We start from the raw sequence: 14,543 nt of genomic DNA, 5'->3' as shown, positions 1-14,543 counted from the left end.
TCTAAATCGCTGAGAATTTGAATTTACTCGTTGAAGCAAAGTCGTAGCTCTCGACTTAAAGAATAATAATTGTGAACCCATAAAATCCATTCAACCTCATCTTCAAGGTCAAAATCGTCAAGGTAAAATTTCCCATATATTTTTTTCTCGGATTTTACCGTTGTATGGGGAGCAGTGAATACAAGTTGTTACAACAAAAATCAAAGCGATTCGTGAACAGCTGAACTTTTCCGAAATTTTGTGTGGGAGGAACCCGAAGGAGTGGACCGATTGAGTCCATATTGGAGCGTCATCTAAGTCTGGGAGAATTGTTACGATGTGCAAAGTATGGACCAAATCGGGTATTTCCTTCAAGAGTTATCGTCCTTCCGAACATTTTCGAACTTTTGTGGGGGAGGTACCGGAAGGAGTGGACCGATTTAACCCATCTTCGAACTTAATCTGAGTTGGACAAAATATTGCGAAAGCCAAATTTTGCACCGAATCGGTTGATCCGTTCGAGAGTTATCGTGCGCTCCAGCCAGCCAGCCAGACAGACGGACATGGCTAAATAAACTCCAAATTGTCTGAAACATATTTCGTCCAAGACTTACTTGGGGTCTAAAACCATTATTTCCATGATTTATTTCGAAATTATTTATTTTAATTTTTAATTTTTAAAATTTGCCTCACTGAAATAATGTTTTTAGACCTGAAATATGTTTGGGCGAAATCCGTTTCAGACAATTTGGAGTCTATTTAGCCATGTCCGTCCTAGTGTCTTGTTATCTGAAACCCGCAATAACTTTCGAACAATTACTCTTTAGTAATTGTGATACTTTGTCCAAACATGTTCGGACCACTCCTTTCGGTACCTGTCCCACAAAAGTTAAAAAATTTGTTGCTAAAATCGTTAGCACTATAACTCTGGAAATGATCAACCAATTTGGTCCAAAATCTTTTTTGTAGTATTTCATCCAACAATGGTCAGGTTCTAATTGTACTGTATCGGTCCAAGATTTCAAAATTTTTTGCAAACATACTGTTTATGACCAGCTCTCGAATCGTTTACGACTGTAGAATTTTTTTCGGGTCCATAGTTACACAGCAAAAAAAATCCTCCCAAAATAATGGGTTTTATAAGGGATTTTTGGCAGTCGGAATAATTCAAATTTCAAATGTAATAATTCGAATTCCAAATGGAATATTTCGAAATACAAATGGAATAATTCGAATTACAAAAGGAATAATTCGAATTACAACTGGAATGATTCGAATTTCAAATAGAATAATTCGAATTACAAATAGAATAATTCGAATTACAAATATAATAATTCGAATTACAAATGGAATAATTCGAATTACAAATGGAATGTTACGAATTACAAATAGAATTCTCGAATTATAAATGAAATGTTACGAATTACAACTAAAATGTTTCGAATTACATCTGAAAAATGTGTAGTTATTTTATGGCCACTGGAATTTGAAAAAAATTTATAAGCAAAAAAATATTTTTTTAGTACAGTTGAGGAATTTGTTTTCAATTTCAGAAGTTTTTGCATATCGCGCATATTTTGACATATTTGCATAAAATTAGCATATGCAAAACCATATGCAAAAATATATACAAGGATATATATATATATAATTGTTCCACAACATCCCATAGGGACAAGGGAGACTTCTCTCATATCAATGAGTGCACCCCGATTCATATTAGCTCAATGATATGGGACCTACAGTTTATCGCCGAGTCCGAACGGCGTGTCTAAGACACCACTTTTGTAGAGAAGTTTTACATGGCTGAAATACTCAGGAAATGTCGCCAACATTACTGAGGGGTATTTTGCCACCGTTGAAAAGTGTTTTGATGTTGCCTGGCCGGGGAATCGAACCCACGACCTTATGTGTGCAAGGCGGGCGTGCATACCATTGCACCACGGTGGCACAAGGATTTGTGGTCTAAAAATCCCACCGAAATGGCTGAAATGTGGTATTAAGTGTTCGTTTCTTCATATAGCCCCCATAGAACGGTACCTCCCGATTTCCGATATTTTGAAGGTTGTAGACTCAACATCACACTTAAATGGCTGACATTTTGTATAAGGTCTTCGTTGGGAGTATAAAACTTTCCACCCGAAATTTGTCATCATAGGTCCCACGTCTTTATATAGACCCCATAGTACGGTAACCTCCGGATTTTCGGTATTTTGAAAGTTGTAGCCTCAATATCCCAACGAAATTACTGAAATCTGGTATTTAGTCTTCGTTGGGGGTATAAAACTTTCCACCTTAAATTTTCTCGGTATAGGTTCACGTCTTCATATAGCCACCATAGAACGGTACTTCCTGATTTCTTATATTTTGAAGGTTGTGCCCTCAATATCCTTCCGAAATGGCTGAAATTTGGTATCAATTCATCTTCTTGTAAAACATTCCACCTGAAATTTATGGATATGGGTCCACGTCTTCATATAGCCCCCATAGAACGGTACCTCCGGATTTCTGGTATTTTAAAGGTTGTGGCCTCAATATACCCCCAAAATGGCTGAAATTTGGTATTAAGTCTTCCTTGTGGGTATAAAACTTTCCACCTGAAATTTGTCGGTATAGGTATATAGCCCCCATAGAACGATAGCTCCCGATTTTCGGTATTTTGAAGGTTGAGGCTGTGGTTATATATGTATTTCTCTATTTTATTAACTTCTCTGAAAATAATTTTAAACAGAAAAATTGCACATACAAACATTTTTGTACCTATTATTGAAATATTTGTTGCATAAGAAAATATGTAAAATGCTCAAATTTTGCATATGCTAAGATTTATGCATTTTGCATAATTTTGCATATTTCATATGTTTCGATTGTAATGTAATCAGAAGCCAAAAAATTTGACAAAAATCGGCCCAAAAATAAAGGTAGCATAAAATTCCGCTGTCGACTCATAACTTAGTAAGGAGTAAGGACTTTGTAATGGGATCCGAATTTTTGCTGGGTGAGTAGATACCCAACAAAATTTGAAGGAAGGGGTTCAATGCGATGACGTGATTTCATGGCATCTTTTGCATTGGTTCAAACGAAGTTGTGAAAGATCCGATCTTTTCATTAGCATTTGAACCCATGCAAAGGAAGTCGTGAAAGATCCGATCTTTTCATTGCATTTGCATTTGAGCCCATTCCATTGATCCAATAGGGATGAATTTTTTCTAAATATATAAGATTAATTATTTACAATAGGCTTGATGTTGTTGGAGACTAGAAATCACAACCAACGTTGTTAAAATTCTCGTCATAATGATAATGTCATTGCAATGGGTTGGTGAAAATGACATGCCAAAGCATTGGTGAAAATGATATGTCAAAGCATTGGTGTAAATGACATGCTTTGGATCCAAAAATGAATAGCATTTTTTGGGGTCCACGCTCATATAAAATTCATCGATGAAGATCCTAAAAATATGACATGCCAGCTCACTTGCACCCATGATTGAATGACATCTTTGGCATCGAACATTTTGCTGGGTAATGGCCCAAAGGCTCAAAAAGACCCCCTGCCGGCACCAACTAAAATGAGTGATGAGCACGATAACAAACGAATTGAGTGTCCGATTTGGCCGAAACTTTTTACATTGTAAACTCTCTTCCAAACGTACATTAAGTTCGAAGATGGTCTATGTTTTGCAGGTGTCAGGCGCCATTTGAAGATATCACATGCGCGGTGCTTAAAAAGACGTGACGAATCATGGATTTATGCCTGTGACCCCGAAAGAAAAGAGCAATCGCCTGAGCATGCTGTAGAAGCGTTTAAAATCCACTTTTTAGGCCACGAACTTGTCATACATATAACCCTCAGGTCAATAATTACACTGACAAGGGAAAGTGAGTAGATGATGATGACAGTCAAAAACTAGGGGCTGATGTTATGAATGTTTTTTGTTATGGTTACAGATTTCTTTTATTCAGTGACTCGTAGTGAGATTTGATTTGGAACATTTCTTTTTCTAACAATAATTTTGTAAGATTTTGATCCAGCATGGAATTATGTAAAATTAAGAGTACAAAATTAACACAAATAATTTCATCCTAAAATATACAAATTTGTAATCTAATTTTCTTATGGAAATAGTATACTTAGATGTATGGTTTATTCCGAAACTCATAGTGGAATTTTGTGTAGAATTTTTCTTCTTTTTACACTTTTCACCTAGAACCAAGTTTCACATTACTTTCATGCATCAAATCGAAAAAAAGACGGAAACATTTTTCATCAAAAAAATTAGGAAATATTTGCATGTTTTTTTTTCAGCAAAATTGATACTGATATTTTCATGATATATAATGTAAATAGATATTTCATTTCTTTGATAACCCATAGTGAAATGTGACGAAGAATATTTTTGTCTTTGATGTCATCTCTCTAAAATTATGTTTTGAGGACAATTTTGAATAAACTCAGATAAAGTCCGACTTTAACCCTAAAAGGTGTTTTTCATTTTTTGAGATTCCTGGCGATTACATAAGATTTACAGGTTTGGTGTGTCCTGGGACCCATAGTAGAATTTTATAACGAATAATTTTGTAGAATATTTGAGTTTGATATAATCACATTTTAGGGGAGTTTTTGAACGATTTTCGAAAAAAGGACCAAAAATACCCTTTTGATGAACCGCATGAGGGTTAATATATTTAACAGAAATATTCCCCATATCCTCCTCAGTAAAGTTGCCAAAGACACTATATACCAAAAATGCGAGGATTCCAAGATATCTTAACTCGAATATTTCGAAAAAACTAGAAATGGAAGGAACTTGCCCCGCCTACTTTAGTTACTTTCCGACGTAAACTTTAAAAACGCCAATGCGTGTGTCTCATATTTTTAGCTCTACTTTCATCACCTAACCGGCTTTTCCCATCATTTTGAAAAAAATTGAATTTTGTTGCACAATGTTATCAGCACCGAACATAGCGAAGTAGTGTACCGCTTAAGTCGCCTACAACCATTTATACGCACATACTTCACGTTAGCTTATCAGAGATAAGACAATTCTAATTTTTGCCAAAATTTATGTTTGATTTTTTAGTCTTATTAGCGAAATGAATAAATAAAGAGCATATTCGGATGTCATATTTCTAAAATAATATGTAAATAGTAGAAAATTGTAAAAATGAAAGTGAATTATTTAACAGGATTATCGGTCCATTTTCTAATAATTTTGAGTTCATTCAAATGTACTACGACGGAAAGTACAAGTCAAAAAAGATTACAAAAAATCCAAAACAGCATTAATGTGAATGTATCAGCCTGTGAGAATTTTTATCAACATGCCTGCGGTGGCATGGGATCAAATACAACATCAGAAATCAGCAATTTGGAAACATTACAAATAACGGTCAACAATGAAATGCAAGAGATATTCGAATCGGGCGATTTAAGTAACTCGTCAATGTTTTTACACAACATCCACAACTATTATACAGCCTGTAGGGAAAGTTCGCATGCAGAGAATCATACCACTGTGGAGTATTTGCGCTGGTTAAATAACCATGGAGATATCAAGTGGCCTACTGACGAGCTATGGAATAATGAAAGCAATTGGAATTGGGATTATGATTGGATTGAATTATTGGCCTTGACGCGACGCTATGGTTTCAATGACTTATTTTTCTATGAAGAAACTACCCCGCGACTTGATGACCCTAAACGTTTAATAATCGAATTGAGGCGACCGTCTCTTGGTGCCATTCAAAATCTGTGGTCCAGTATGATGCAATACAACATTTCCGAATTTAAGCAAATCTTTGAAAAATTCAGCGAACTAAATCAGGCCCTGTACGATGGTTTCTCTGAGTTATTTCCCATACAAGATCCCTATTTGGATAGTTATATTGATGATGATTCCGAATTGGTGACACTGGGTAATTTACAAATGCCATGGCTGGAGAAATATTTATGTGTCCTACTGAATCAGACCGATATTGATCCCCAAATGCAGCTCTACATTCAAAGTGTGGATTATTTGAAGGGTATTTTTGCTTTGCTCATAGAATATGACAATTCCTTGGTTTGTGATTATATCCATTTGCAGTTTTATGTCTATCTTATGCATCAAGATATGAGACGACAATCTCAGGGTTGTGTGACAAGTACGTGGCATGAATTTCCCCTGGCTCTGCAATGGTTGTATGGAGAAAAACATAGCGAGCTCAAAAGAGAACTGCTTTTAATTCAAGATATATACGACAAACTTAAGGGGAACTTTAACGCAACGCTTCACCTTAATGTTTATCAATTTCGCAAGGAAATTCTCAATTACATGGAGATGAAATTGGAAAATCTGAGGTTGACAACAATTGTGGACATTTCAAAAGAGGCGTTAGATGAATACTATGCGAATTTGAAACTTAATGCCAATGATTATTATGGAAATATTTTAAAATTAAATCACTTTAAATTCAACATTACCCATGAGAGCCTAAAAACGGATTCTGCAGTTTCGGAAAACATGATGCTTTTGAACACCCTCTCTGGCCCAGTGGAAAATTCTGCTCAAATGCATTTACCCCGTTTACATGCACGTAACAATCTCATATTTTTACCCCTAACCCTGATGCAATATCCCTTCTATAGTCTGGATATGCAAGACCTTTACATTTACAGTGCATTGGGTTTCCATTTGGCACGTGAAATCGTCAAGGCTTTTAATCCCAACAATTTGGAAATTGCCCTAGATGGTTCGTATGACTATGACATGGCTGATGAAATATTTGATTATATGAAATTTGGTATAACAATGCGTCGTTTGAAAGTAGATTTTGCCTCTACCCATGAAGTGAACGAAGTAATAGCCGATTTAGGTGGTCTAAAATTGGCCTATGAAACATTTATTGGTCAACATTTGGATATTTTACATGAAGAAGTTGTTTTGGCGGACAAACAAGCTCGTACCGTGAAACACATTTTCTTTCTTAATTATGCTCACAACTTTTGTGGTCCGAATTGTGAGAAGAGTGTAATGAATATCCGACAGTACGATGCTTGTAGTCGCGTAAATTTGCCCACATCACGTTTTGGAAAATTCCGTTATGGTTTCCAGTGTAAAAAGAACCCCAAATGGGGTTATCCATTGTGGAGGGGTAAGGGGAATTGAGATTTATTTGATTGACTTTAACATTAATTTGAACAAATATAAACTTTCAAAATTAATCAGCTGTGTTTTATTTAATGCTAGGGTTTGTCGGGCCAAGGTTAATGTAAGCGCTTTTACCAAGAAGTGTGTCTATCGTTATATAGCTTACGACTTAAAGAGGCTAAATTAATTTGGATTCGGTCGAAAAACTACACCATTGAAGTAATGGTTTTAGGATGATGGGCACTATGACACATGAACGGAGTAAGCGATCTTTTTAAGTCCCTGAGATTCTCATTACATAACCTATTTCTTGTCCACAATCTGAAATAATGGCCCTAAGCTCTTAAAGAACTTACAACCACCAACTTAACCCAGCCTGGGAGCCACAAGAGCCGAATAACACATTGCCAACATGATTTAATTTAAATTCTTCTGTGAAATTTAAGTAGCGGCGATTGAACGTCGCATGGATTAGTGGCGACCTCACAGCAAACCATGACACTGACTGTTCAAAATACTTTGAACAGAATTTTGTTGTTGCCATCTCTTTGCGAGTGGGCAGCATGTTCAAAATACTTTGAACAGATTTTCAAATTTTCCATTGATTTGATAATGGAAGTGTTTTAAGATAAGAGTTGAAGATCCCCCATGCAGTGGTAGCTGGTATCGATAGTGGTATGAGTGTGAGCTATGCACTTAAGATTTAAAGGCACATGCATTGTGGGAAAACTCTTCAACTATGAAATGTTTGTATTTTTAGAACATAGAGTTTAGTGATAAGAATTGTATTGTAAGAGTAGCCTAAGAAATAGTTTGTATTGATACAGTTAAGCAAAATATTGTTGAAATATATCAGTGACTTACTACCACTCATTGTGCTAAGACGTCTGCGTCTTTTCGTCTTTTCTTATTTTTTACAGACGAGCTGCGGCTGTCTGTTGGATGCTGCGGCATCAAATTTATATTTATTCACTGACTTCCGTCTAGGTTTGCGGAATCTCATGGATGAGCTCTTCCCAATGAAATTCATGGTCGTTTGCGTCGTATCCTATATTGATCCTATATGATTCGAAGCAAGTTACCCTGAATTTCATTGGGAAGGCAGCAACACCAACCCGATATGTGGGCAATTATTCAATTTTATTTTAAACAAGTAAGAAAGTATCAGTCGACTTTGTGTGAATTAAAACACTTTTTTTTTAAATGTATGTATTTAGAGGGTTTTCATAACTTTGGGTGTATGAACTTGCCGAAAAAATATGAATTTGATTGATGCATGGCTGGTGGTGAAATTCGAAGATGATGCTTACTGGCCATAGGCGTTTTTACAGCTTTCGAGCCATTTTCTCAAGAAGTATGGACTTGCCACTCTTGTGCAAGGACACTCAAACGATTCTAACCGGATCTGTGTCTCCTAGAAATTTTACGATGTGCAAAGTATGGAGCAAATCGGTCACTGCCTTCGAGAGTTATCGTGCTCATCATTTTAACGAAAGGTTTTGAATTTCTGTGGGGAGGTATCCAAAAGAGTGGACCGATATAGCCCATCTTAGAACTTGATTTAAGTTTGTGCAAGATATTATATATAATTGTTCCACAAACATCCCTGAAGGGACAAGGCAGACTTCTCTCATATCAATGAGTGCACCCCAATTCATATTAGCTCAATGATATGGGACCTACTGTTTATCGCCGAGTCCGAACGGCGTGTCTTAAGACACCACTTTATAGAGAAGTTTTACATGGCTGAAATACTCAGGAAATGTCGCCAACATTACTGAGGAGTATTTTGCCACCGCTGAAAAATTTTTGATGTTGCCTAGCCGAGGAATCGAAACCACGACCTTCAGCGTGCAAGGCGGGCGTGCATACCATTGCACCACGGTGGCACCCAAGATATTACGACTGCCAAATTTTTCACCGATTCGGTTCATCCGTTTTAAAGTTAGTGCGCTCCATCCACTACATGTGGTGCCATAGCGAATTTTTACAGCTTTCGGGCCATTTTCTCAGGAAGTATGAACTTGCCCCTATACCTGTACCTGAAGGGGTTGACCGATATGGCTCATCTTCCAACTTAAACTAAGTTTGGACAAAATATCACGACTGCCGAATTTTGTACTGAACCGGTTTATCCGTTCGAGAGTAATCGTGCGCTCCATCCAGTACACATGGTCCCATAGCGGGCTTTTACAGATTTCGGGCCATTTTCTCAGGATGTATGGACTTGCCCCTGAAAAAACTTGTACCCTCGTAATGGGAGCATTGAACACAGGTTGCTACAATAAAAATTAAAACGATTCGAGAGCATGTCCTAAACTGAACTATTACAAAATTTTGTGTGGGAGGTACCCGAAGGACTGGGCTAAAATAGTCCATATTTGAACTTGATCTATGTCTGGTAGAAATATTACTATGTGTAAAATATAGACTAAATCGGTTGGTCCTTTGCGGGGGAGGTACCCGCGGAGGTGGACCGATATGGCCGATCTTCGAACTTAAACTAACTTTGTACAAAATATTACGTTAGCATAAATGCTGAGGATATAATAATAATCTCTGATTTTGTAGCAAGTAGTGACAGCCACCTTCCACAATATGATTAGGGAAGAAGTCATTGGCATCATTAGAAATCTGAACTCGTATGGTGGAATAAAGACCTGACTAGTCTTAGTTATAAGCAAGAGGTGAAGAAATCCAAATGAAAATGCGGGATTAGCTTCAGTGAGTCAATTGGGAGAGTTAACTCTACTTCAAGGTTCCGCCAGAAACTGTTAAAGGGCGCAAAAATTGTTGGAAGTATCAGGAGACTCATATGGAGTGTGGATCAGCTCCGGTTTGGAAATACTGCACCTAGTGGACACCATCTACTTTTCGGTTTGAATGCGTAATCTTACAGTAGTACATGAGACCCCGCCAATAGGTTAATAACCCAGCAAAATGTTTGCCTCCAAAGATGCAGTTCAATCATATGTACAAGTGATCTGGAAGTGCATCAAATTATGCATTTTCACTCATGAATTTTACAAGAGCGTGACTACTGAAACATCCACTCCATTAGCACTGCATTTTAACTAACCCTTTGGAATCCCATTTCAACTAACCCTTTAGGGTAGAATAGGATGCAGTCCAATTTGCATCCAAATCACGTGTTTTTATGCAGTGCTTTGGGTTGAATTTAAAGGCACTCTTCGGAATGTGTTTTTGCATTTGAAACGTTTTTGCATCATCTGCTAAAGGGGTTCTCATATTGTCTTCCCATCACCAGCTGAGATTTCGACAAGTACTCCAACAGCACTTCATTAGGGAATTTTCTTCTCGTGAGTAAAAATGTTCCCAACTTTTGGTTGTATTTTGCTTATTTTATATAAAAATTTTAGAAATTGATGGACACTTTTTCGATCTTTGAACAATTTCTGTAGTTGTAGGTATCTACAAATTGGCTTGCTTGCTAGGGATCACTAAGCAACTGCTTGTAAAATGTATCGAACGGAGTGGCTTTTTTACGACTCCCTTGAACTGCATCCGGATGCAATTTAAATGTGAAAAATGGATGTCAATCGTTGAATCGCATCCAAATGCTGTTAAAATGTGAGGAATTGGAGTGTATTTTTCACGACTCTGATTGAACTGCATGCCATTTCCACATATATTGGACGAGGACTCAAGCAGGACAAACCATGTCACAGAACAGTGATGGTAGCATTGGATCTCACAAAAGCGTTTGATACGGTCAGCCATGCTAGACTGTCCGAGGATATCGAGAATACTACCCTCCGGATATCCGCCAGTCATACGTTGAATTCAGAGACAGGAAGTCCAAACCCCGTAGAGTGAAGCAGGAAGATTCCCAAGGAGGGGTTATATCTCCGGAACTGTTCCTGCAATTCCACGCCCTCCCGACGGCATTGAGTTAATTACGTACGCGGATGATTGTACACTCATGGCGTCAGGTACCAATATCAGTAACGTTTGTGACAGGCTAAATGCCTAACTCATTGAGCATACTACAGTTATCTGCGATAAACTGAGAAACAGGAACAAGGTCCTCAAGTCCAGCACTTGGGGTGCGGATAAAGAATCCTTGTTAACCACATACAACGCGATAGGTCGGTCTGTGGTAAGCTATGCGGCGACAGCGTGGTTTGCTAACGTAAGTGATAAGCAATGGGATAAACTACACATCTGTCAGAATGTTGCCCTGAGAACAGCTACAGGGTGTCACCTCATGTCTGCAGTGGACCATTTACATAAGGAGACAAATATCCTTCCTGTGCGTCGTCACAACAGGATGATGACGATGCAGTACTTGCTTGGAAATCACCATCTGGTGGATATGCCTGGCAGCCTACAGTGTGAATATCGTCCTCGCAGATCATCCACCACCCGTGGCACCCGGGCAGCTGTTGTTTTAGACCTTGTTTCAGACAATTTCGAATCGATTTTGTTCTAAGCAGATACCTTTCGGGTACCTCCCAAACACACATTTACATAGTTTCGCTTAAGTACAGTGTAAGGACTGTTCAAGGATTGTTTTAAAATTTATATTAGAGGCGCAATTTGAGGTTTTGTTTACACTGATATAATGTTTTTAATGGGTAAATTCATGATTCAAAACATAATGTTCCAAAACCCATAAAAATCCTACGGCCACCAACAAAAATAACTGGTGGGTATGATAGCTATCAAAAGGAATGACTGACATTGCTTCAGCTTTTGAAAGTTTTACCGCATATTGAGATTTCGATTATAGAAATTTTAGTTTGAGAAAATTTTGTAGAGCAATTTACGTTAGAAAAACTTATGAACATCTCAAAACTTACCATCTGTTAAAGAATTGCGACGTTCCTCGGCATTTTCTTCATCGCTGTCAATGTGGGGAAATGATTTTCCCAAACAAAATCGTGGCAGGGCAGGTGATGTATTCGAATCGTTTGATGGGTTTTCATTTGTATTTTCTACTTGTTTGTTGTTGTTGGTGCTGTTATTGTGACCATTACAAACATTGCTGCTGTTGTTATTTGCATGATTGAAATGTCCCTTGGCAGGAGGATGCGATGCATTACTTGAATTGCTGGACGATGTACTAAGACCACTAGCACTACTATTACCCGAAGATGTTGAATTCATGCTATCCTGTCGATTAGTGAAACGACGTAACATGTATTTGTTGTTGTGTAATTTATTATTTTTGGTAATTAATTCACTACGTCTGAGTATACATTTAGGTGAGCTCGGTGCAATCGTTTGGTTATTGTTGTTAGTCTTTTGTTCGGCATCTTTGTTCCCCCCTCCAGCCAATGTTTTCTGTTCGGCATGGACATTGTAATGATGGTGGGATGCTGACACTTGATTGAGCGATAAACGCTCTAAACTTTGTTCAACACCAATTAAAAGATTTTGTAAAAGTTGAGGCAAATCGTCGCTCAGCATTTCGAGAGCTATGGGACTCAGGTACAAAGAGTTATCGTATGGATCAAGGGAAACGGTATTAAGTGTTGAATCACCTCCTCCAGCAGAAGGTGTGTCTGCAACAGTTGTTATCGTTGACAGCGGTGACGATGATGTTGTGGCTGTTGTTGATATTGTTCGCGTTTTGACGGGACAATTTAAGGGTGGCGTACGCCAAATTGCATAGAGTTTTGGTTCGGACTTATTTTCATCTGCAAATGGAAAATGTAAGAAAAGGAGGTATAAGTGAATAAAAATAATAAAATATTTGAATATATGAGTATAAGCATATATTATATAATATATATTAGATGTAGGTTTGGCCACGTCGGTGGCCCCATATTTTATTTATTATAAGATTTTTTGTATTTTGAACCACATTTTGACTTTATATTGGCATTTTGTGTTGTCTTGGGAAATAATTATACCATGTAAATAAACAATTAGTGGCCTTTGACAACCAACAAATAGCATCAAAATCGTGCGCCGGACCTATACCGACAATTCTCTGTAGGAATGTTTTCTAACCCTAGCGAAAAATAAATACAATATTTTATTTGCTTGGACAATGTGGTAAAATTCTTCAAAATACCGAAGCCACACCACAGTCGATATGCCTGATGAGCCGCTAAACCAACGGCGAAACTGGTCATATAGTGATGGTTGAGTGGGTACGAAACGGCTTTCCTTTTTCACATGCAAAAATCATCGGCCATTAAGCTCGACTCCAACGAGAAATTAATTTAAACAAGTAAAAAAGTATCAGTCGGCTTTATCGACAGAGATATACCCTGTGTTGATTGAAATACTTTTTTCCCAAAAAAACTTATGTACCGACAAAAGTATGGGTAGTATAAACGCTCAAAAATTGGCGGGGATATCGATAAATAGAGCTTTTTTGTCACACTAGCCTACGAAAAACATAATATCGCTGTGAACAGGGCCACTAGGAAAACCTTCGGTAAAAATGTCCAAAGGATCCTCGAACAGACCCTTAACCACCCAAAAATGTTGAACATGTGTGTGGGTGGTACCACCAGGATTGGACACATGGGCCCAAATTTCGGCAATATTTAGAGATCCAACGTTTGGACCAAATCGGTTCCTACGTCTATGATAAATCGCGCGTACCATTTTAGCGAACTTTTGTGGGGAAGGTACCGGAAGGAGTGGACCTATAAGCACCACCTTCGAATTTCGTATAATATTGAAAGAAATATTACAATATCCAAAGTGTGGACGAACGCAATATTCGGTTCGAGCTCTCCAGCCACTATATATGCTGCCATAGGGGTTTTTACAACTTTCGGGCTGTTTTCTCAAGAAAAATGGACTTGCCCCTAAAAAAACTTGTCGTAATTGAGGCAGCGAATGCAAGTTGCTTCAACAAAAATCAAAGTGATTCGTGGGCAGGTCTTAAAGTGAATTTATCCAAAATTTTGTGTGGGAGGTACCCGACGGAGTGGACAAATATAGTCCATATTTGAACATGATCTATATCTGGTAGATATATTAGGATGCGTAAAGTATGTACCAAATCGGCCACTCCCAAACCGAATCGGCAGATCCGTTCGAGAGTTATCTTGCGCTCCAACTACTACACACGGTGTCATAGGGGTTTTATTTCTACCTTTCAGGCTATTTTCTCAGGATGCATGGACTTGCCCCTGATGAAACTTATACCGTCGTATAGGGGGCAGTGAATACAAGTTCTTACAACAAAAATCAAAGCTATTCGAGAGCAGGTCCTAAACTGAAGGAGTGGACGGGGTCCATATTGGAACTTCATCTAAGTCTGGTAGAAATTTCACGATGTGAAAAGTATGGACCAAATCTGTTAATTCTTTCAAGAGTTATCGTGCGCACAATTTTTTCGAACATTGCCGAACTTTTGTGGGGGAGGTGCCGGAAGGAGTGGACCGATATAACCAATCTTCGAACTTAAAATATGTTTGGACAAAATATTACGAAAGCCAAATT

At 37.8% G+C, this 14,543-nt stretch overlaps 1 protein-coding gene across 8 annotated transcripts in view; it reads right to left on the bottom strand.

Annotated features, from left to right (window-relative positions):
• Pura (Puratrophin-1-like) overlaps positions 1–14,543 on the bottom strand; it is a 326,190-nt gene that overhangs the window by 120,830 nt on the left and 190,817 nt on the right. For all 8 annotated transcript variants that reach the window (XM_073984425.1, XM_073984426.1, XM_073984429.1 and 5 more), the window contains one exon: positions 11,936–12,775. In XM_073984425.1, the coding sequence (XP_073840526.1) occupies positions 11,936–12,775 (840 nt within the window). The remainder of the gene's footprint in view (positions 1–11,935; positions 12,776–14,543) is intronic.

This window comes from Musca autumnalis, unplaced genomic scaffold (assembly GCF_047663935.1).
Source record: "Musca autumnalis isolate F117 unplaced genomic scaffold, ASM4766393v1 scaffold_4, whole genome shotgun sequence".
Lineage (NCBI taxonomy): Eukaryota > Metazoa > Arthropoda > Insecta > Diptera > Muscidae > Musca > Musca autumnalis.
The sequence above is the reverse complement of the archived record's forward strand: the minus strand, read 5'-3'. Positions and strand labels throughout refer to the sequence as shown.